General features: G+C 46.2%; 1 protein-coding gene across 8 annotated transcripts in view; it reads right to left on the bottom strand.

Moving 5' to 3' along the window:
• The window catches only part of LOC135546135 (spectrin beta chain, non-erythrocytic 4-like), a 53739-nt gene that overhangs the window by 6658 nt on the left and 22584 nt on the right, over positions 1–24497 (bottom strand). For 4 of the 8 annotated variants that reach the window (XR_010456547.1, XM_064974310.1, XM_064974311.1 and 1 more), the window contains exons 1-15: positions 22288–22643; positions 21448–21594; positions 8901–9164; positions 6325–6549; positions 5963–6052; positions 5579–5857; positions 5020–5150; positions 4082–4286; positions 3402–3647; positions 3175–3309; positions 2738–2982; positions 1908–2094; positions 1711–1795; positions 1331–1527; positions 23–1131 (exon numbers count right to left, since the gene is read on the bottom strand). Coding sequence is in view for 7 of the 8 variants with exons in the window: in XM_064974310.1 (XP_064830382.1) it covers positions 23–1131; positions 1331–1527; positions 1711–1795; positions 1908–2094; positions 2738–2982; positions 3175–3309; positions 3402–3647; positions 4082–4286; positions 5020–5150; positions 5579–5857; positions 5963–6052; positions 6325–6549; positions 8901–9164; positions 21448–21570 (3521 nt within the window). In the remaining variant the exon portion in view is untranslated. Of the gene's footprint in view, positions 1–22; positions 1132–1330; positions 1528–1710; positions 1796–1907; positions 2095–2737; positions 2983–3174; positions 3310–3401; positions 3648–4081; positions 4287–5019; positions 5151–5578; positions 5858–5962; positions 6053–6324; positions 6550–8900; positions 9165–21447; positions 21595–22287; positions 22644–24497 lie in introns of those variants that run through there. The other 4 variants (XM_064974315.1, XM_064974313.1, XM_064974312.1 and 1 more) reach the window with 3 other exon arrangements.

Consider the following 24497-nt stretch of genomic DNA (forward strand, 5'->3'; position numbering starts at 1 on the left):
CAAGGCACAATGTAGTACTCACGTAGAACGTCTGTCTGACTGCTCCTTGGCTGTGTCGTGTTCACTGGACTCTTGTCTCTCCGTTCGGTGGCGGTCTTTCCTCCGGCCTTCGTGTCCGTGGCCTTCCTGCTCACTGGACGTCTGCCTCTCCAGCTTCCTCTCTTTGCGCTCGGCCCGTTCCCGCCACACCTCCTGGGGCAGCTCATCCCGCCGTGCCTGAATCATCAGCACCTCACTAGAGTGCTGGCGCTCCAGCCTGGCTTCCCTGTGACTGTCCCTACTGTCCCTACTGTCTCTGTCCCTGTCTCTCTGCTGGGGCTCCGACCGGCTGCTCCCCGCCCGGTGGTCTCTGCTGCTGGGCTCACTGTTCAACCTCTCCCTGCCCATCCCCTCCCTCCCCATCTCCTGGAGCACCACCTCGGCCATCACCGGCATCACCGGCGCTGGCTCTATTAACACAAGATCTCTCTCCCTCTCTCTCTGCTCCCTCTCTCTCACCTCCTTCTCTCTCACCTTCTCCAGCCTACAGGCCACCAGCATGGGTGTCACCATATCATCCATGTGTTTGATCTTAGGCTGCCGGAGGTACTGTGAGGCTTTCACCTCCACTGCCGTGGCTGCACCAGTCACCAAGCTTGCAGCTATCCCTTTGGCCTCGACCGCGGGGGTGACCAATCCTACTGCCAACCCTCTGGCTTCCGAGGCGGCAGTCCCCAACCCTGCTGCCACCCCTCGGACCTCCATGGCAGTTGTGGTCCCTAAATGTGTGCCTACCCCTCTGGCCTCCATGGCGGTTGTTCCCAGGCCAGCTGCCACCCCCACTACACCTCCAACCACTCCCCCCATCACGGGCATGGCCCAGGCCTCCAGGCTGCTGCGGTAGCCACTGGAGCCGTTCATGATGGGGGTGTAGTTGGCCACAGTGGATCCCAAGCGGTGGGCCACGGAGGAGGGCAAGGGTTCCTGGGAGGGCCTTTCAGCTCTGTGCTCGGCCTGCTCATAAATTATCCGTCTCATCAGTGGGGAGCCCTGGCTCCGGGCAGGGGACGTCTCCTGGGGGTCCAGGAACACCTTTCGACCCAGCAGGGGGGTGGGAGGGAGCTTACTCTGCTCTGCTTTCATCTTCTCCACCTGGAACCAAATCGAGGTTAACTAAACAGCAGCACTTCATAGTAGAATCTCCTCCACAACAAAATTAAGCATACCGTAAACATGAAGCCAATTGACAAGTCACTTCAAACAAGCTGTGCTCTACAACCTCTTGTATGCAACCAGAAGAAAGATGGCATCAGCTAAGGGGAGTGTTAGTAGGCTAGGGATAGTGACAAACCGTGGTGAGGCGTCGTAGTGAGCTGAAGCGCTCCTCCCAGGTGGCGGCGGCCTTGCGGAAGGCCTCGTGGCGGCGGATGAGCTGCTCCACCTCGTCCACACTGGCACCCAGCTCCTTGCTATTGATGAAGGGCTCCTGGGCCGTGAGCCAGGCCTCGGCCACCACCGCTTCCTGGGCAAACTGGTGCACCTCCAGCACTGAGGCAGAGGAGAAAGAGGAACTCAGTGTCTGAGAATTGGAATCACATCCGTCACACTGTTGCTCAGTTGTAGCTTACTGTGGTTCCAAATTATGGAATGGCTTGGGATAATATCAAACAGAGACTTGAGGTGCCAGGTACTAGAGTAAGTTACATTCAGGTAAAATCAGGGGGGACTCACTGTGCTGCAGGACCTCCCAGTGTTTGTCCCATTTCTCAGACAGCTCGTACTGCTTGGCCACCACCTTATCCAGCTTCTCCTTGATCTAAAAATACATTTCCATTGAGCTTCATCCAAACTAGTGACTGTAAATGTAATCTAAACTACAGTACCATCCTCTATGTTCTATGGCAGAACCCTGTCAACAGTGCTGTTACCTCCTCAGCAGCAGGGTTGCGCGCAGCCAGCAGCGTCTTGCCCATCTCGATGCACTGCAGCACACTCTTACTGCGCGCCTCCACCTCGCTCTTCAAGCTCTGGTGGTAGTTCATCAGTACCTCCACTGAGGACACATCCCTGAAAGGACCAGAGAGTCCAGAGCCCGTTATATCGCTGTGGGGAATGCTGACAGTGAGGGAGAAGAGCACAGGGTTACACACCCCGGAAGAAAAGGGCCAGGTCAGCCTCATATACACCACCAGACAGCCATTTTGAAAATAACACTGTTTATTGCTATATTAAAACATGCTTACAGTGCATTGCTTGAAATGTGTTCATTATAATTGTTGCTCTCTGTGTGGTCTGTGCTCTCTCTGCATCTCTCTGTGCAGCTCTCCATATTTGGCATTTTCGTAACGTAAATAAATTCCCTTATTTACTTATATTACGATAATGCCACAAAATCAAAACAGGCTCCTGAACTTGCAGATCAATCACATCTGACAGATGGACAGGTGGATGAGATGGAGCAGTATGATATACAAACTGTAAATATAGATAAGACCGTACACACTTAATTTAATGTTTAACGGACGCCCCCTTCACATTTAAAAAATACAACCTTCCAGGAAACAACTTCCTTTTGGATTACAGCTGAACTATATGTCTTTCAGCCTATCCTAGGTCACTAGGTGTTGAACTAACATTGCTGGGCCTATAGTATTTTAACAAAAAAGGTTGACTTTTTTTCTCTTGCTCACCTCACTTTCATAAAATGTGTATGGCCTAAACCATAAAAATACAATTGTAACCATGTCCACTCATATACCTTGGATTGTCCCCTGTGCCGATCTGAGAGATGATGCTGTCCATCCACATGATCTGGTCTCGCACCACCCCGAAGAACCGCAGCTTGTCTGTTGCCGTGGTGATCTGCACTCGGCACTCCTCACAGGACGTCAAGAGCTCCTTCCAGCAATGCATCACTTCCTGTTCCCGGCCGGCAATAGCCTCAGCCTTCTGCCCGGCGTAGATGGTCCGGAGCTGACCCGCACTCTCCTGGAGCTGCCTCACCTGGACACAGATAGACAGGGACAGGTGATAAATGACATAAGAATAACTAAAAGTACTGTGGAAAAGTCCTTACTGAACAAGTATGAGAGAAACTTCACGTGAAGTATTACCACATTGACCTCGTGTATTGTTCTGTCTTCCTTTTTAGTCTCATGTGCTAATAAAATAACGTGATAGTGGGGGTGGGCTCACCTGAGTGACGAGCAGCTGGATGTCGTGCTCGAAGCTGTGCATGAGCCTCTGCAGGGTGCTGGTGTTGGCGGTGCCACCCTGGCGCGCCCGCACCTCGGGCAGCCTCCGCTGCTTATCATCGATTTGGGCCAAGATCTGCAACACAAGGAGATAACAGACAATCAGAGACACATCAAAACACGACACAGACCTGTATCCCGTAGCACTTCTGATGGTTTAAACGCTACCTCGCGGCAGTCGGTGAAGAACTTGTGGAGCTGGTGCGAGGCGGCCAGCATCTGTGCCCGGGTCTCCATGAGCTCCAGGAGGTCGGCCCAGGCCTCGTTCACGCCGTCCTTCCACTCGGCGATGGTGGCGGCCTCGGCGTGGCCGTAGTCGATCAGCTCATCCACCATCTGGTTAACCGCCGTCACACGCTCCTGACCCAGACTGCCCGTCTCCGACGCAAACTCTGTGAACTTCTCCTGTAGGATCTGAAGGGAGGAGAGAGGAGGAGGAGAGAGGAGGAGAGGGATGATCAATATCTAGTTAGCCAAGCTAAGCACTGTTGCTAAAGCAGTAATAGGCTACTTATCAAAACAAATTGTGTTGAAATACATACTAGTTCCTTACTAAGCAATAATACAGTGTACTGCATGTCCTTCTTTGAGCCATACATGTATACATATTAACCCTCTTCCCAACAGGTTTTAGACAAACACTATATGGCCATTGAGCAGACGCTTTTATCCAAAGCGACTTATCAGTCATGATCAAATACATTTACATATGGGTGGTCCTAGGAATTGAACCCACTATCCTGGCATTGTAAGTGCCATGCTCTACCAACTGAGCTACAGAGGACCACCAGCCCCATCATATTGTTGAAGCTTTTGTCCATTCAGGCTCTGAGAGTGGTCCCACTGACCGTGACGTGTTCAAAGTCCTGTCCCAGTTCTGGCGAGCTGGCCACCACCTCCCTCTCAGCGATCCACTGCTCCAGCTCGTCCACCTCATGGTTGAGCTGGTAGAGCCAGTACTGCTGCTCCAGACGAGACTTCCTCTCCTCCACCAGGTCCTTCAGAGACACGTACAGCCGGTCCATCTGAGACTGACACTTACTGATCTGCTCACTGAGACACACGGACAGACACATACACACACGCAGGCAGGTAGGCACGCAGACACACACACACACACACACACACCAGAGGCGGGGTTTGAGACACATAGTAAACACAGAGTGAAATTGCGGGGGAATGTGTGGGAGTGAAACACATTTAGACATGAAAAACCATGAGCTGGTTTTACGGTGTTGAGTTCGCAGGAGGAGCAAATGTGAGGAGAAGACTTACAAAGCAAACGGAACAACATGAGACAACCATGGGCAACCCCTAAAAACCTCCATACCCTACTAGTGCAGAGACGCCGGCGTCGGCTCACAGCTAAGTTGATAGAGCCGTTAGCGTTAGCTCTGACACCAGAGACATAGTAGCATTAGGACCCAGTGCTGACCCTGCTGTCACCATGACTCACTCTGCTGCCATAAACAGAGCAACAGGAGTCCATGACCGCAAACTTTACTGGACTACCTTCTCTACAGGGGTTGTCGTTCAAGCCATTTACTACCGGATTACTCCTCAGCACCCAGAAGACAAAGACTGGAGAGGCGCTTGATCTTCTTCAATCAAGTCACAAACTGAGATCCTTGGTTCTCATATAGGGGATTTCCTTTGAGCTGTTAAGGCAGTATATTAAATGGGTATTTCATGGCACACTCCCTTTAGAGCTGCTATAACCAACTTTTGATCCCACAAAAGCCTTGGTATTAGCGTGGTGACAGGTTTGTGGGGCACCAACACTGACCTGTCTGGATGTCCCATCTCCAGTAGCTGTCTGCACTGCTGGGAGAGAAGGCCTATCGTCTCAGCGTAGTCCTCTATCGTCTGCTCCAGTACCAGGTGCTTCTTCAGTAGCTGCAGGGTGCTGGGCTCATCCTGAGAGGGAGGCCACAACACACTTACAGTCCATTCTCACAGACCTTGGCATGCTAACGATTCAAGTGCCTGCAATGTTCATCACAGGACGTTGGTGGCACCTTAATTGGGGAGGACGGGCTCGTGGTAACGGCTCGAGCGGAATCAGTGGAATGGTATCAAACACGTGGTTTCCATGGTTTCCATGTGTTTGATGCCATTCCATTTACTCTGTTCTGGACCATTATTATGAGCCGTCCTCCCCTCAGCAGCCTCCACTTGTGTTCAAATACAGTTGCTGATATCTGGAGGGACACAATCACATTGCATTACACCTATGCAGATACAACCTTTTCCTCTTCCAAAAAGCCAATCATCTCGTACTGTAAAATGGTAACTGGGCAGATTAAGTACATCAGCGCCTGGTGATTGGCTTCCTAGCCTCCTACCTTGCCCTTTTCCTCGTTCATCATGTGCAGCTCCTGTTCGCTGAGCCAGGCCTCCACCTCGGCCGTGTCAAAGTAGTACTGCTGGGCCTGGTACATGGCATCCAGCACCAGCTGTCTTCTCTCTGTCTCGGCCCACAGCAGACCCCACAGCCCGCTGAGCTGCTCCAGGCCCGCCCGCACACAGTCAGCCTCGGGGCTGCGGATGGAGGCGATGACATTTGCTCGATCCAGGACGTCCTCCACCCTCGCCCGATGGCCCTGCAGCTCCCTCTGCAGAGTCTGGGGAACGGGACGGGACAGAAAGACGATGTCCAGTTAGATATGTTTCAGTATGATAGACATGTACTGTAATGGTGTGGTTAGCCTCAGCTAGCTGCCACTCACCTGGTTTTTCTTCATGAGGTGCTGCACAGCCTGGAGACTGGAGCCGTGCTCCTGAGACGTGGCGGCAGGCAGCCGCTCCTGCACCCACAGCTGCAAACACATCACAAGTGAAACTAGCAAAGGAGCACTTGCGAACACTGGTAACGTTGATGGTTATCACCAGCATGGCACTGCATCAGTTTAGTGTTACATAACATCTTTTATCAAGATAACGCCTTTCACAAACAAAAAAGGGGGTTAGTCACCAAATTAAGCAACACTTTTACCCGATGACACTTGTAAGTCACATGTCTCTAAGTGTCTGTAAGTGTGCGTGGTGTGTGTGTGGGTATACTCGAAGGAGGATCAGGACGGCCACTCACTATCTCGTCCTCCAGGTCCCGGCCCACTTGATGAACCTCCTTGGAGGCCAGAAGGATGCGCCGGCGCTCCTTGAGCGGCTCGATGAGGCGGACGATGCGCGTCTCCACGGCGGCCTGGCGCTCGCCGACCGTCTCCATGACCTGGCCCTGCTGGGGGATGGAGGCCGCCGCCACCTGCAGCTCCCCCACCTCCTTATACCACTCCTCCATCTGACACTCCATCGTCTGGAGAGAGGGAGCGAGGGAATGGACAGGGAGTGAGAGAGGAGATAGAATGGAAGCAAAGGGGGATGGAATTGAAGCGTTTGAGGAGGGGTGAGTGAAGGGAGGAGGGAGAGAGGGAGGACGGAGAGGTTAGGAACTAAAGAGAGGGAGGAAGTCCACGGGACAGCGAGAGGCCTGGTGAGTATGGAGAGGATACATCGGTCCCTGTATCAATCACCTCTCACCAAAATATCCTGGCAACATCCAAATCAGGAGTCGGCCAACGAGGAAATGCATGGCTTTCATGGCTTACCTAGGTGTACATGATAAGTTGCTCTGTCTGTCAGTCTGTCATAACAATGTATGAGAAGTGTTTGGATGATAGCGGTTAGATCTACCGCAATTGACTACAAAGCAATTACTCCTCCAGAGTGGCCATATAGCTGTTAGGTAATTCAGAGGGGAATGGTGATTCTCACTAAGGCGGTGACACTCATTTTGGGACAGAAACATCAGGTTAAGATCACCAGGGAGGTGGAGTTGTGTCAATAACTCATTTGAAAAGTTGGCCAGGTGCAAAGAGCTGCTGTATGAGTGCCATGGTAAAAGTGAATTAGAGTAGGAGGCAGAATGAGGCCGATCAATCTCATACGAATTCACATGACGATTTGACTTCTTAGGAATTGGGAGGAAAAGAGCCTTCGGGACGGCAGCCTCGGTACCTTCTATCTGGTTAAATGAATCCCTTGATATTCTCAGAGACACATATCAGAGACGAGCACGGGAATAAGCACACTCTCGATTGGCTTATACACAAAATGTTACCCCAACACGTATGCATTGAATCACCACTTTAGAGAAATAAGATAAAACATGGGAATTGAACATTATTTCTAACTTTGACAGAAATGGTCCTTGAATTGACAGACAGGGCAATTTCGCACAGTCGAGTGGAGATTTTCATACATTTCCATGTGAAGCGAAAGGTTAGAGCTTCAAGGATGAGACAGTGATTCTGCTCGCACCATAGATCACAGAAGGAGCAGCAGGACAGGATGAGGTAGTGGATGGAGGGAAGCGGAAAGAAAGATCAAAAAAATATCAAAACTATAGTACGAAAGGGATAAAGAAAGAAATTAGGAGAGAAAGAAGGAAAAGACAGGTAGGTTAAAGAAAGGAAAGAAAAAATAGGAAAGGAAAATAAATCAAAGGAAAGGAAATGACATTAAAGGAAAGGAAGAAAGGAAAGAAGATCAGAGTACCCATGAGAGAAATGAACTGAAGTGAAAAGGGTACTGTACCACTAGATGGAGGTTGGGTGATGGAGCGTACTGTACACAAAGCACAATGGCAGGCTGAAAGGGAACGGTAAGCAGCCCTTAGCGGCAGCATGCTGTTGGAGAGGAGAATGAGAGACGCATGATGAAATGATAAGCTGTGGGATGGATCCAGTAGTAGTGACGGAACAGGGGTAGAGCATCCTAAACAGGAAAAAACATGAACCTCTTCCTACTGTATCGGTTGTTGGCTAGCATCAACATTAGTGTTTGTTAACATGTAGCATAGGCTACATTTGGTCTAAAAGTAATTGTCCAGTGTAAATCTCACTTTAAACAGTTCATATTCTGTTAACTCATACTCAGATAATGTTTTTTGACTCATCCTATGCTCATATTTGTGGCCAAAGAATAATGTTTCTAAAACACATTTTAAAAAACCCACCTCAAACTTGTACCCAAACAGACTATTTATAAAATGCTTGCTATTTCCTGAGGAGGATGAGCTGGCCAATCAGTGATCTACTAGCATGAATATTTTATAGGATCGGTATACGCCCACCCCCTTCTGTTGTTGGGGTACACCCACACTATTCCAACATGGAAAAGCTGCTTTTTAACATACACAGTTATTTAACTCATATTGTAATTAATTATAGGTCATATTTCATGGAAGTCTGGAAACACTGGACAGTTACTTTAACCCAGTATGTATTGTAGAGCCATGCTTTGGGTGGGATGGTCTGACTCTCCAATGACAGCACATTGGAGTGCAGGCCAAGCTTACTGGTGACGCGTTGAGTGTCAATTGCTCTTGTTAAACAAAAGCCTATGGCAGCCTGGCTCATTTAAGGCACATAAATGAAGAGAAAACAGCAAGGCATTCAGAGAAAATGGATGATAAAGGATTAGTAATTCACACAGAACAACCCTAGGTTTTTATATATAGAGATACACTGCGATATTCAACAGCTTAAACCTAACTAAGGTACCATAGCAACACCATACCCAATGCTATTTCCCAACTATTCTAAACTGATCACAAAAAACAAAATCTGTAACAGTAGTTGGATCATATAATGAAGAGGAAGAGACCTGGAGCTTCTTGAGCTGCTTGTTGACGCTGGTCAGGTCCTGACCCTGGTCCACGTAGCACAGTTGTCCCTCCAGCTGGTGCAGCCGATGGTCCAGGCTAGTGTAACTCTGCACCAGCAGGTCGGCCCGGTTGGCTTCAAACAGCTGGCGGGCCTTGGCCTGGGTGGTGCTCTCCAGGTCCTGCCAACACTCCCGGATCTCCCCCAGCTTCCTCCGCACCACCGGGCTCAGCTCGGGCTTCTCCTGGATCAACTGCTGGCCCTCCTGGAGGATGGAGAGTGGTGGGGGGGGGGGGGTGGAGAGGGCAGGTGGAGGATAGGAAGAAGACGTTGAGAGAGAGAGAGAGAGAGAAGTAGAATGGGGGGTTGAAGGTTAGTGTAAGGGGGAGGGAACATGAGGAGGGGAGCAGAGAGATAAAGGGAGATAGAGTGATTAGACATTGATGAGTGGAAATTATAATAACTTGAAAATAAAGTCATTTATATCACTTATGGAACATGGGGTCATAAACAATCTACTGCCACAAATATTGGATTTTTTCCATTGAAATAATTTTGTAAATAGTTCATAGCCAGCAACAATTAGTGATTACCACGTTGGCAGTTTACCATATCGGAGCATACATTTAAGCACTTTGTGACACGTGCTGATGTAAATTTGATTGATATGGCATTGGCTATGGTTTCCCTATATCCTTAATCTGGGAGATAAATAAAATGGATTCTAAGCAACCACATTAAAAGGCAAAGAAAATGTTCTATTTGTCTACCATTGTTAGCTTGTAAGCATGAGCTGTGATTCAGTGGTACACCTTTAAGAGGCCTGAGTGCTACAGCCTGGGCTCCAGATCAGCTGCTCCTGACTCTGGCCCATTAGTGCACATCAAATTGGGTTAAAGGGCTGACTCGGCCCTGGCAGCCCAGAAAACCACTTCAACTTTAGAGGTCAGGGCTCACAGATAAAAATGTGCTTCTCTTATCATCATTTTACATCCTGATAGAATAATCTGGTACGGATCTCTCCTTTGTCTGTCTTCAGCGGTTTGGTTTAGAGGATTTCAGGTTTGACCCATCTCTTGTTGATTTCATTCATTACACTCTCAGGTGTTTTCAGAATAGATACAGATTCTTTCCAGTAAGCCCAACGTAATCGCATAACAACCGCAACCCCAGAGACTCAGCCAGCGAATAAGAGGAGAGCACACTGAGTTGCTGCCTGCCATGACACACCATCACAGACTCAGAGAGGGGAGAGGCAGACAGACATACACTTGCTCCCTTTCTCTGAGGCACTCTGCTGCCCCCCCCCCCCACCACCACCACCACGCTCTCTCTTTCTCTCTCCCATCATATGTGCTTCATTCCTTCCTCTATCTTCCCATCCCTCCACCTCTCTCCAGCTCTGTCCTGTGCGCCTGAGTGCACGCAAGTGTTCCCGAGCACTGGGGGTTGTAAACTACGCAATCATAATCACCGCCAGGGAGACACATCAGCCAATGACGACCAAAGAGGAGATTTAACCTACCCATGATCAACCCCCCCCCCCCCCCCCCCCCCCCCCACACACACACATTGTAATTCACTCTCTGTCACCGTTTCCCCCAAGGCACCATAAAGAGTCTATTGGACAGGTCGGGAAAAAAGCAAATCTATTTGCATTTTAAACCCCTTTAATGTAATTCACTGATTGGAGATAAGTGTGCATTTCATGGGGAATGATTGAAACGCTAGTTAGTTAATTCACTTTGTGCTCAGTTAAAAACATCGGCGTCTCGTTCCTCTGAAACACATAACGGTTTCTGCTCAAGGCTCAGAACAAGAATGCATTGAAACATCTCTATTGCATATTCCAGTTGGGAGGACATTTGCTCGGCTACTGCGCTTAACGGCCGCACCATGAGTGGAGCATCCTCTTCCCTCTGATCCCTCTCTGTCGGCCTTCTCATGATCTGCCCACACAAAGGATGTCCTCATTTGGAGACCACACCACAGCTGCACTGTGAAGGGACGCACTCCCAACGGTGCCAAAATAGCTCTGGATGCATATGTTGCTTTTTTGATCTCCAGATGAGTGGGGCAGCAAGGGTACTCTACCCAACTCGTAGACATGTTGGCAGTATAATGTTGAAAACAAGTTGCTTGTAACCAAAGGACAGGGGAAAAGGAGAATTACCATAACGACCACAAAAAAATAACAGATGGCAACGAAGAAAGAAAATCATCAGCTACTCAATACCAATCTGTTATTGAATGACAATTACATAAAGTGTGGCCATCGCGTTTGGCTGGTTGTGTCCATGTGTCAATATTACTCCATGTGTGAAGGCCTGGAGGCATAAATCTGCCTGGGAGGACCAGACACAGTCACGTGATTTGGCTGTGGGGGGTGCAATGGCCAGCAGGCACCAAGAGGAGCCAACATGTATCAACGAGTGTTTTGAAGGAAATGTCAAAGCTTTGTGAAGACTGTCCTACGTCCTTCGTCACTTGATCTAAAGCCATGCCTTATAATGAAGCCAGACGTTGTCTATGAAACTGATTCTGAGAAGCACATTTATTCATGGGATATTTGTGTGTGGATAGTGATGTCATTTTGATGGTTGATCACCTGGGAAAGTAAAGAAACATGTTAGAGATTGTTGTCGCGCGCCGTCAATTGGTTGAACGTGCAAACCTGGCTTTGAGCGTCGCCCAGGCCAGTATATAACTCTTTGGGCTCTATATCCGGCTGGCGTTAAGGGTGTCGCTAGTGTCAAACGCACGCTCTTTGGCAATATCGACTTGTAAAAGACTGCGCTCTTCTATTTTCCAACCCTTGGTCATTTACCTGTGTTATATCAGCTTGCGCTGATGTGGGAGGGGTGGAAATATTTCAGGCGTGACCCTAAAAACGTGCGCCAATGTGCCAATTTCAAGCAGCGCTCCTGGTGATACTTAAGACTCACCGAAAGCTGATCTTAGCAGTACCGCAATTGGTTTTCACAACGATTTTGCCAGCAGAGGCGCACAGTAGCGTAATCAGTAGCCTATAACCAGTCTATTATGAAAATATCAAGAGCAGCAAAACAGTCAGGCATCCTTCTGCCTAAGAGCCCTTAGGCCTACTGTACGTGTGCACATATTGCATTATGCTCACGGAACGAGATGCGGTTCATGATATCATCACCGTCCATGGGTTAATGGTGAGAGCGTCCACGGCTCAAATGCAATGCAATTTTGTCTGCTATTTCTGGAGATGTGCAAATATGATCTGCAAGATGGTTCCGTGATGTTTAGAAAACATGACATTTGCGAGTGGTATAATGGTGTGTGGACATTCCCCCTTTCTCTTTATACTGTATTGGATTTCTATCCAGCTCCTGTGAAAAGTTTGGGTGTCCGTCAAACCCTCCATAGTCGAAGTTGGCTTGTCCGTATTATACAACCGCGGGGAGAAATGATAGTGACTGTAACTCTATTTAGAGATAGCCTATTTTAAATAAGTTGTTTCGTTTAATTATAATTGTGATTAGAATTATACACTGTCTTTTTAGGCCTAGTGAATTTAATCTTACTGACTGACTACGTTGGGCATGTCAATGTCCAGACTGCAATTTACAGTAGGCCGAGCCCCAATATCAGTGCAAATACCATGGCCTATTAAAAACAAAAATGTTTTATGTGAGAAGTAGGCATTGGTCTGAAGCCGAAAAATAAATGATATTCACACGTTTTCCAGCACACAGCTTTGACCTACCACAGAATCTGTAGTGCGTTCAGAAAGTATTCACACCGTTTGACCTAGTCCACATGTTGTTATGTTACAGCCAGAACTCAAAACTGATTCATTTTAGTATTTTGGGGGGAATTTCTTTGCAAATGTATTGAAAATAAAATACAGAAATATCTCAATTACAGTGCATTCGGAAAGTATTCAGGCCCCTTGACTTTTTCCACATTTTGTTACAGGCTTTTTCAAAAATGTTTTAAAGACCCCCCCCCTCATCATTCTACACACAATACCCCATAATGACAAACCAAATACAGGTTTTTAGACATTTTTGCAAATGTATAAAAAAACAACAACTGAAATATCACATCTATATATAAGTATTCAGACCCTTTACTCAGTACTTTGTCGAAGCACCTTTGGCAGCAATTACAGCCTGGAGTCTTCTTGGGTATGACGCTACAAGCTTGACACACCTGTATTTGGGGAGTTTCTTCCATTCTTCTCTGCAGATCCTCTTAAGCTCTGTCAGGTTAGATAGGGAGCGTCGCTGAACAGCTATTTTGAGGTCTCACCAGAGATGTTCTATCGGGTTCAAGTTTGGAATCTGGCTGGTCTACTCAAGGACATTCAGAGACTTGTCCCGAAACCACTCCTGCGTTGCCTTGGCTGTGTGCTTAGGGTCATTGTCCTGTTGAAAGGTGAACCTTCGCCCCAGTCTGAGGACTTGAGCGCTCCGGAGCAGGTTTTCATCAAGGATCTCTCTGTACTTTTCTCCATTCATCTTTCCCTTGATTCTGACTAGTCTCCCAGTCCCTGCAGCTGAAAAACATCCCCACAGCATGATGCTTCCACCACCATGCTTCACCGTAGGGATGGTGCCAGGTTTCATCCAGACCTGACGCTTTGCATTCAGGCCAAAGAGTTCAATCTTGGTTTCATCAGACCAGAGAATCTTGTTTCTCATGCCTTAGGTGCCTTTTGACAAACTCTAAGAGGGCTGTCATGTGAATTTTACTGAGGAGTGGCTTCCGTATGGCCACTCTACCATAAATGCCTGATTGGTGGAGTGCTGCAGAGATGGTTGTCCTTCTGGACAGCTCTCCCATCTCCACAGAGGAACTCTGGACCTCTGTCAGAGTGACAATCGGGTTCTTGGTCACCTCTCTGACCAAGGCCCTTCTCCCCCAATTTCTCAATTTGGCCGAGCGGCCAGCTCGAGGAAGAGTCTTGGTGGTTCCAAACTTCTCCATTTAAGAATGATGGAGGCCACTGTGTTCTTGGGGACTTTCAATGCTGCAGACTTTTTTAGCACCGCCCCAGATGTGTGCCTCGACACAATCCTGTCTCAGAGCTCTACGGACTATTCCTTCGACCTCATGGCTTGGTTGTTGCTCTAGCATGCACTGCCAACTATGGGACCTTATAGAGACAGGTGTGTGCCTTTCCAAATCATGTCCAATCAATTGAATTTACCACAAGTGGACTCCAATCAAGTTGTAGAAACATCGCAAAGATGATCAATGGAAACAGGATGCACCTGAGCTCAATTTCGAGTCTCATAGCAAAGGGTCTGAATACTTATATAAATAAGGTATTTCTGTATTTTATTTTTAATACATTGCAGAAAATTATTTAAAAAAAATCTTTGACATTATGGGGTATTGTGTGTAGATTGATGAGTGGGAAATAAAAAAAATAGAATAAGGATATAATGTAACCAAATGTGGAAAAAGTGAAGGGGTCTGAATACTTTACGAATGAACTGTACATACAGTAAGTATTCACACCCCTGAGGCAATACATATTAGAATCACCTTTGGCAACAATTACAGATGTGAGTCATTGTGGGTAAGTCTTTGCACACCGAGTCTTCGCAATATTTGCCAATTATTCTTTTTAATATTCTTCAAGTTCTGTCAAGTTGGTTGTTAATCATTTCTAGACAGCAAGTTTTGTCATAGATTTCTATTCTGATTTAAGTCAAAACTGTAACTATAGGCAACTCAATGTCATCTTGGTAAGCAATCCCAGTGTATATTTGGCCTTGGGTTTTAGGTTATTGTCCTGTTGAAAGGTGGATTTGTCTCCCAGTGTCTGATGGAAAACAGACTGAACACATTTTACCTCTAGGATTTTACCTGTGCTTAGCTCTATTCCGTTTATTTTTATCCTAAAAAACTCCCTAATCCTTGCCGATGACAAGAATACCCATAACACGATGCAGCCACCACCATAATTGAAAATATGAAGAGTGGTACTCAGTGATGGATTGTGTTGGATTTGTCTCAAACATAACACTTTGCATTCAGAACGTAAAGTTCATTCCTTTTGGCAGTTGTACATTTTTTGGCAGTTGTACTTTTTTTTATTGCAAACATGTTTTGGAATATGCATGTTTTGGAATATTCCTTCCTCTTCGGCAACTGAGTTAGGAAGGCTGTATCTTTTTAGTGATTCGGTGTATAATTGATACACCATCAAAAGTATAATTAATAACTTCACCATGCTCAAAGGGATATTCCGGTGCCCCCGCACATTGACTCTATACCGGTACCCCCTGTATATAGCCTCAATACTGTTATTTTACTGCTGCTCTTTAATGATTTGTTATTTTATTTTTTACTTAACCCTTATTTTTCTTAAAACTGCATTGTTGGTTAAAGTCTTGTAAGTAAGCATTTCATTGTTGTATTCGGCGCATGTGACAAATAACATTCAATTGGATTTGATATTCAATGCCTGCTTCTTTCCACCCAATACATCCAATAGGTGCCTTCCTTTCCTAGGCAGTGGAAAACCTCCCGTCTTTGTGGTTGAATCTCTGTTTGAAATTCATTGCTTCACTGAGGGACCTTACAGATAATTGTATAGTATGTGTGGGGTAAAGAGGTGAGGTAGTCATTTAAGAATCATGTTAAAACATGATTATTGCAAGCATAGAGTCCATGCAACTTAGTATGACTTGTTAGGTGCATTTTTACTCCTGAACTTATTTAGGCTTTTCATAACAAAGGGGTTGAACACTTATCGACCCAAGACATTTCAGCTTTTCATTTTTAATTCATGTTTAAAAATGTCTAAAAACATACTTCCACTTTGACATTATGGGGTATTGTGTCTAGAGCCAGTGACACCAAATTTCTATTTCATCCATTTTAAATTCAGTCTGTAATGCAACAAAATGTGGAAAAAGTCAAGGGGTGAGAATACTTTCTGAATGCACTGTATGTTGGTCTATTGTACTTCCAGCAATGTGCAGGCAGGTTGTTCCAACCTTCTCAAGCAGCCTAATTCATAATCTTGATTGTTTTTGTACAGTGTGAATGTTTATTTCTCTTGCTTGTAAAAAAAACACAAAAAAAAGAAAGTCTATAACAGTTCCATTTAATCACATAGCTAACTAAGTTAGCAAGCATGGCGTTTTCTTTTGACTGTGCACAGGTCACGCCTACCACTGGTTCAACTTCACAAGCCTACATAATACACTTGGCTTTCCGTAATATTGTAGCACAGTATCCTGTATTAAGAAAAGCAAAAATGTAGCCAATATATTGTGAAGAATCGGTGCCACAGCGTTACAGCAATGTTCCACAAACCGTTATGAGGACACTGTGATAGCTGGGTATTAGGAATGTCCTGACAGTGTTGGAACATGGAACTGTATGACATAATTGTCTATCTGCCCCTCTACCTCTCTGCTATGTGCTGTATTTGAGGAGGCTCTGCCCGCTCTCTGCTCACTCTCCCTCTCTGCTCACTCTCCCTCTCGGCTCACTCTCCCTCTCGGCTCACTCTCCCTCTCGGCTCACTCTCCCTCTCGGCTCACTCTCCCTCTCGGCTCACTCTCCCTCTCGGCTCACTCTCCCTCTCGGCTCACAAGCCCCTTTATATTGCAGCGCCGGCAAAAACACATGGGTCAAACTCTACTCCCAAAGGGGTTAAGAAAAGAGGGTGAGTGTGTGTGTAGGATGCTAGTCGTGGGACGCCAGGGACCTAAACAGATGGAGATGCAATTATAAAATGCAGTGCTTATGTTGTTGTTATGGCATCACTATTAATGTAGTGTCGGGGTAGCTACTGGTAATGATGACTGCTTTCCATCATACATAATCCCAAACACACACACGCACGCTCAATGCAAACACCACACACACACACACACACACCGAAACAAAAAGAGAGAGAGTCACTTTTGCAACTTGTCCCGGAGGTCCCTTGTAAAATAGTAAGGGGCCAATGAAATAACTGAGAAACGAGGGGAAAGAGGAAAGAAGAGCCCATTGGGCTTTGGGTAGCAACAGCTTTGAGAGAAACAGTGGCAGGCCTCATTTATAAAAAGTTCCACACTGCAGGGACAAGCACTAGATCCAATGATTACAATCCCCCCCTTTTAAGCATCTTCAATTCTGCACTTCCAGAATTAGGTTAAGACACCCACAGACACGGGTTGTTCTCACATCCAGTCTTCTCACCTGCATCAGATCCGTGTAATTAACACCTCTATTTATAGGACATTTTCTCACATTTTAGTCATTTAGGCGATGCTCTTTCCAGAACATTTTCACACTTTTTCATACTTTATCTGTACAGTCAAACATTTTATGATACTCTTCACGGTAGCCCTTTAACATGTCACTTCCTGCTGGTTTCACTTCCTGGTTTCAGAGATATGGGAGAGAAGCAGGACAAATTACCTTCATACATGAGGTATTCTGGGAGGGGACAGGCTGTTGCCTGGCAACCACTGTAAGCTCGGGCACATATCCATCCACTTGGCAAAGTTGCACCTTCCAAAAGCTGACGGGCATGTGATGTCAGGGAGAAAATCCACCACGTAAAAATGTAAATCACCTGACAGTTACAGGGTAAGAGGGTCACCTGCATCAAAAGGCTGGGGCATTCAGTAACACCAGAGATTCTAGCTGCTATAAAGGACTATACTTTAGCTACTCAAAACCTTGAAGACAGTCCTAGACCCTTTCATACAGTTGAAGTCAGTTTACATACACTTAGGTTGGAGTCATTAAAACTCGTTTTTCAACCACTCCACAAATTTCTTCTTAACAAACTATAGTTTGGCAAGTCGGTTAGGACATCTACTCTGTGAGTGACACAAGTCATTATTCCAGCAATTGTTTACAGACAGGTTATTCCACATATAATTCACTGTATCACAATTCCAGTGGGTCAGAAGTTTACAAGGTGACTGTGCCTTTAAACAGCTTGCAAAATTCCAGAAAATGATGTCATGGCTTTAGAAGCTTCTGATAGGCTAATTGACATAATTTGAGTCAATTGGAGGTGTACCTGTGGATGTGTTTCAAGGCCTACCATCAAAACACAGTTCCTCTTTGCTTGACATCATGGGAAAATCTTAAGAAACTCAGAAAAAAATTGTAGACCTCCACAAGTCTGGTTCATCCTTGGGAGCAATTTCCAAACGCCTGAAGGTACCACGTTCATCTGTACAAACAATAGTACGCAAGTATAGACACCATGGGACCACGCAAACGTCATACCGCTCAGGAAGGAGATGCGTTCTGTCACCTAGAGGTGAACGTACTTTGGTGTGAAAAGTGCAAATCAATCCCAGAACAATAGCAAAGGACCTCGTGAAGATGCTGGAGGAAGCAGGTACAAAAGTATCTATATCCACAGTAAAATGAGTGCTATATTGACCTAACCTGAAAGGCCGCTCAGCAAGGAAGAAGCCACTGCTCCAAAACCGCCATAAAAAAAGCCAGACTACGGTTTGCAACTTCATATGGGGACAAAGATCGTACTTTTGGAGAAATGTCCTCTGATCTGATGAAGCAAAAATAGAACTGTTTGGCCATAATGACCATCACTATGTTTGGAGGAAAAAGGGGGAGGCTTGCAAGCCAAAGAACACCATCCCAACCGTGAAACATGGGGGTGGCAGCATCATGTTGTGGGGGTGCTTTGCTGCAGGAGGGACTGGTGCACTTCACAAAATAGATGGCATCATGAGGATGGAAAATTATGTGGATATATTGAACCAACATCTCAAGACATCAGTCGTAAATGGGTCTTCCAAATGAACAATGACCCCAAGCATATTTCCTTTAGTTGTGGCAAAAAGGACAACAAAGTCAAGATATTGGAGTGGCCATCACAAAACCCTGACCTCAATCCTATAGAACATTTTTGGGCAGAACTGAAAAAGCATTTGGAGCAAAGAGGCCTACAAACCTGACTCAGTTACACCAGCTCTGTCAAGAGGAATGGGCCAAAATTCACCCAACTTATTGTGGAAGGCTACCCAAAATGTTTAACCCGAGTTAAACAATTTAAAGGCAATGCTACCAAATATTAATTGAGTATATGTAAACATCTGACACAGTGGGAATGTGATAAATAATAGCTGAAATAAATAATTCTCTCGACTATTATACTTACATTTTTTTCATATTCTTAAAATAAAGTGGTGTTCCTAACTGACCTAAAACAGGGGATTTTTACTAGGATTAAATGTCAGGAATTGTGAAAAACTGAGTTTAAATGTATCTGGCTAAGGTGTATGTAAACTTCCGACTTCAACTGTATATAACCGATTAGCTTTGGGTAAATTGTTCGATAGAGAACACAGCTCATGAAAATCCAGGAGGGGGAAAATAATGTTTCCCAGGACTACCCTAACTCAAACCAATATGGTTGTAACACTAGCGCTGACCCAACAGATTTATCACAGCTCCAGCTTGCTAGGGCTGTCCCCTCGGGAAATCTTTGGGAAGTTTTATCTATACATTGGCTCTATGCAATAGCCTTGAACTCACATAAGACCACCAACCTGCCCTTTACAGAGGGCTACGTTCGCCTACCGCGATCTCAAAGTGTTGCCGTTACTGAGGGAAATCTATAGGCAGGTCAGAGTGTACCAACACAGATGAGAAAATATATGAGACAGAATACCAGTGAAAACTGCCCGTATTACAAACTATTCTGATTTCATAGAAAAATGTAAGCTGTGTAAGTACAATAGAATGTTTTCATCCATGAAAAAAAAATCATGAATGCCAAATACGAAACCTCTCCACTGTTATTCAATATTATGGTATAGCCTACAGTGTTAATATATATAATACCTACAGATTTATATATATGCAGTGTAGGTTTAAATATTCAGAACAAAGGCTACTCTTTCTAAAATACTCTGACCTTTCAAAGGCATATCTGATATTCATGTCTCAATCTGAGAACAAAACCCTGGTCATTATCCTGAATCGTTGGTCTGAGTTTGAAATTGTCAAGCAAAGATAGTGTATATCCATGAACCACTATGGTTCTAAAACATGAATGGATTCCAACCGAGAGTCATCCATAATATGAATATTTGATTTTTAATTTGATTTTTCAGATATCAGGTATTCCGACCCCCAGACTCTCTCACACACAGAGCAGGTCACCAGTTGGCATGGTTTCAAATGAAAGACACACACACACACACAGTGCAGCTGTGTTACGGTGCATTTAGTGTGCCTGTCTCTCCCCATTTCATTTGTTTTCCCACCAACGCTATGACGGAGCCCCGGGGGACTAAACTGTGTTTCTGTTTGGATACACAGCATCGCTGGGAGACGTGGCTAATCACACTGTACCAAGAAATACTTTACTGTAATAGGAGCTGTATACAGATGACATGCTGCCAATTATTCTACTGAGATCATAGGCATGCCAATGGGTGTGCCTCCAAGCGATTGTTCCCTTGCACAGCAGCTGCAGTAAGCACCTTCCAATAACACTCCAGTATCTAGCTATGCAGATGACCTGAATTTGAATCCAAAACGGATCGTACCACTTAGACTCAGCCTCGATGACGTCACTGAGGGGCTTCTAATAATGTCTGGAATGGAGTCAATGGATTGACATCAAACACTTCAAAAGGTGTGGTTTCCATGTGGTTGATACCACTCCATTGACTCCATTCCAGCCATTATTATGAGCCGTCCTCCCCTCAGCAGCCTCCACTGTTATATTACACTTCTGGATATACTTAGGCCTAATGGCAACCATATTCCCAAATCCATTTGCACAGTGTATGAACGCACAGTGTCCAAACGTTCGGTGAAAACGTTTGCTTTTCCATGAAATGTGCATCTCGTGCAGCCCTGCTCCGATTAGGGGGAATAGGATTGATATCGCAGGGTATAACGAGCCACGTCCGAGCCAGTGGGTGTACTTGTACTACTTGCCTAAAGCAATTATCCCACCGATGTTACAGTTTGTATCAATCTGATAGGGCAGGCAGGGCCCACAGATATGATGTGACCAGTGGCGATTTCAGGCAAAGCTGTTTGTGCTCATAGGCACATCAGAGCATCTCTGGGTTCATCAAAGCTCTTAGAGACGATTCACTGACACGCTCAACCATCAACTCTCAGTGCCTGTGATTGTCCTTTAATTCAACTAATGGTTAACAAAATGGCAATTCTCGTCAAGTTTGTGCTCATTTGCTGTGTCACTCTCGAAACAGGCTTAGAAATAATCACTTGTAAAATAAATCATTTAAGAGCAAATCAAATCATTACGGACCACAAATATTGCAGATAATGTTGTTATTTGATTATACACAACATAAACACTGGTCTGATCACATTGTAACAAGGAACTTTGTATTTATTTGTTATCCTACAAACAAAACAAATGACATAGCAATAATAAGTTGACACTAACTCGCCCCTCATCCCCAACCAGCACACACCCAAAACTCTACCACCACCACCAAAGCAGCCAGCTCAGTCTCCCCTTCCCCATTCCTGAGCATCAGCCCATGGTAGATACCCACCCCAGCGGTACTGTACTCTACTCTACTCACCCTCTCAATCTTCTCCAGCCACTCCTTGTTCTGGGACAGCTCGGCCATGAAGGCCTGGTGCTTCAGCCACTTCTTGTGCAGCTTCTGCGTCTCATCGCGGGACGTGTCACGAGCCATGAGCATCTTCTCTGCCACCCAGTCTCCAAGCTGAGGGACAAGGGAGCTGTCAGTACAGGATGATCATGCCACTCAATGCATTTGTACTGTCATCTAGGGGGACAACATAGGCTACTAACAGATGCATGCAGAGTATGATAGATGCCCACATACATAGAGACACACACACACACACACACACACAATACCTGTACAAGCAAACACAGAGATGTATTCAGGCTGAACATATGGCCATCGTCATGTGAAAAACTAAAAGATCAATGCAAACAATGGGTCAAAAATAAACACACAGAGAAAGAATAGAAAAGCAATCATCCAAACGCATGAACACAGAGACACACACAATGTCAAGCACATGCATGTACACATACAGCAGACACATGTACGCAGACACGTGTGCTGTACCGCACAAGCACACACATGGTAACAGGAATTCATTCACATGTACACAGAACACGCAAAAGCACACCTCTACACAAGCACATAATCCATTGGCACATTTGGTACAAAAGCAAGCTGACCATTACAGTCAAGGCCAAACATACAAAATAACTTGCAAATATCCCTGCCCAGTCAACATCATCTGTACAAGCAAAATAAAAATAACAATATCTCTCTATCTCCTGCCTGCCACCCACATATTTCCACCCCCATCTTCTGCACTAGGCTCTCCCGTCCTTGACTGCTACTCCCCTGACATCTAACGGGAAATGTTTAATTTACCGGCAGGCAGCGTTTAACAGGGATGGCCCATCGTGTTGTGACGGGTGGCCGTACGGATCCACATCCTCGACCTGCCCGTCCAGGTAGGAATAAAGCACAAATCCTCCACAGTCAGAGAGCGAGATGCTGGAGGAATCAAAATAAACGAGCAGCAAGGCAAAGCTGCTCCTAAAAATAAAATAAAAACGGGGATAAAATGATGCAGAAGCTACATTAGCCTCTCTGCTGCTGCGTTGCCGTGGCGCGTTGCTGTGTTGCCGTGGCGCGTTGCCGTGGCTGGCATGTTCAATCCAGAGAAAGGGATAAAGACGAGGAGGAGGCGGACCAGTGACGAGAGAATGAGAAATGGAGAAATTAAAAATCTCCCCAAAACAATAAAATGGCAGGCTCCAGAAGCAGGTTTGCCCCTCCCCATGAACCCTCTCCTCTCCCCCTCATTCAGCCCCCACCTACAGCGAGCAGTCTGGTGGAGGACGGGCTGGGATTCGGAAGCATCAGCGATGGCCTGGAGGCTCAGTGGTTGTGGTTAGTGATGCTGTGAAGAGAGGGAGGGAGGGATGGGATATGGGAGGAGGGGGCTGGTTTTTGATAGTGTCGAGGAGGGAGGATGGTGGAGAGATTCTGCTCCTCTGGCTCCAAATAAATCCAGACTCGCTCATCGCTCTTCAGAGCACTTCACGACGACTCTATCACATTCGTATTGCCTTTCTTCTCCACCCCCAATCCTCAACCTGTTTCCTTTTGCCTGCCTGCCTCTCTCCCTCTCTTGGTTTGTCCCTCTGCTGCAGTCCTTGCATCTTCCAGCTGCACAGGGCTGTATTCCGGGCTGTCACAAGCGCCAGTTTCCCCAACCCTGCTGCTGCTGCAGTGGCTGAGCAGAGCGAGGTGATAGAAAGCTTGCACTGGATCGAGCCAGCGAGGGAGAGCCAGCGAGGGAGAGCCAGCGAGGGAGAGCCAGAGAGGGAGAGCCAGAGAGGAGGGGCGAAAGGAAGGGAGGGGGAGTGTGTGAGCAGCAAAGAGAGAGTAAGAGAGAGAGAGAAAGATCCTACTCTGCTGTGAGGCGTCATCAGGGGGAATGCTCTGCACTTGAAATTACATCACTGAGCGGGGGGTGGGGGGGGTAAGGGGACAGAGAAAGATGGAGGTAGGGAGGGATGATATACAGTGGGGCAAAAACGTATTTAGTCAGCCACCAATTGTGCAAGTTCTCCCACTTAAAAATATGAGAGAGGCCTGTAATTTTCTTCATAGGTACACTTCAACTGTGACAGACAAAATGAAAAAAAAAAATCCAGAAAATCACATTGTAGGAATTTTAATGAATTTATTTGCAAATTATGGTGGAAAATAAGTATTTGGTCAATAACCAAAGTTCATCTCAATACTTTGTTATATACCCTTTGTTGGCAATGACAGAGGTCAAACGTTTTCTGTAAGTCTTCACAAGGTTTTCACACACTGTTGCTGGTATTTTGGCCCATTCCTCCATGCAGATCTCCTCTCGAGCAGTGATGTTTTGGGGCCGTTGCTGGGCAACACAGACTTTCAACTCCCTCCAAAGATTTTCTATGGGGTTGAGATCTGGAGACTGGCTAGGCCACTCCAGGACCTTGAAATGCTTCTTACGAAGCCACTCCTTCGTTGCCCGGGCGGTGTGTTTGGGATCATTGTCATGGCTGAAAGACCCAGCCACGTTTCATCTTCAATGCCCTTGCTGATGGAAGGAGGTTTTCACTCAAAATCTCACGATACATGGCCCCATTCATTCTTTCCTTTACACGGATCAGTTGTCCTGGTCCCGTTGCAGAAAAACAGCCCCAAAGCATGATGTTTCCACCCCCATGCTTCACAGTAGGTTTGGTGTTCTTTGGATGCAACTCAGCATTCTGTGTCCTCCAAACACGACGAGTTGAGTTTTTACCAAAACCTTCTATTTTGGTTTCATCTGACCATATGACATTCTCCCAATCTTCTTCTGGATCATCCAAATGCTCTCTAGCAAACTTCAGACAGGCCTGTACATGTACTGGCTTAAGCAGGGGGACACGTCTGGCACTGCAGGATTTGAGTCCCTGGCGGCGTAGTGTGTTACTGATGGTAGGCTTTGTTACTTTGGTCCCAGCTCTCTGCAGGTCATTCACTAGGTCCCCCCGTGTGGTTCTGGGATTTTTGCTCACCGTTCTTGTGATCATTTTGACCCCACGGGGTGA

The sequence above is a fragment of the Oncorhynchus masou genome, chromosome 9 (genome assembly GCF_036934945.1).
Source record: "Oncorhynchus masou masou isolate Uvic2021 chromosome 9, UVic_Omas_1.1, whole genome shotgun sequence".
Classification (NCBI taxonomy): domain Eukaryota; kingdom Metazoa; phylum Chordata; class Actinopteri; order Salmoniformes; family Salmonidae; genus Oncorhynchus; species Oncorhynchus masou.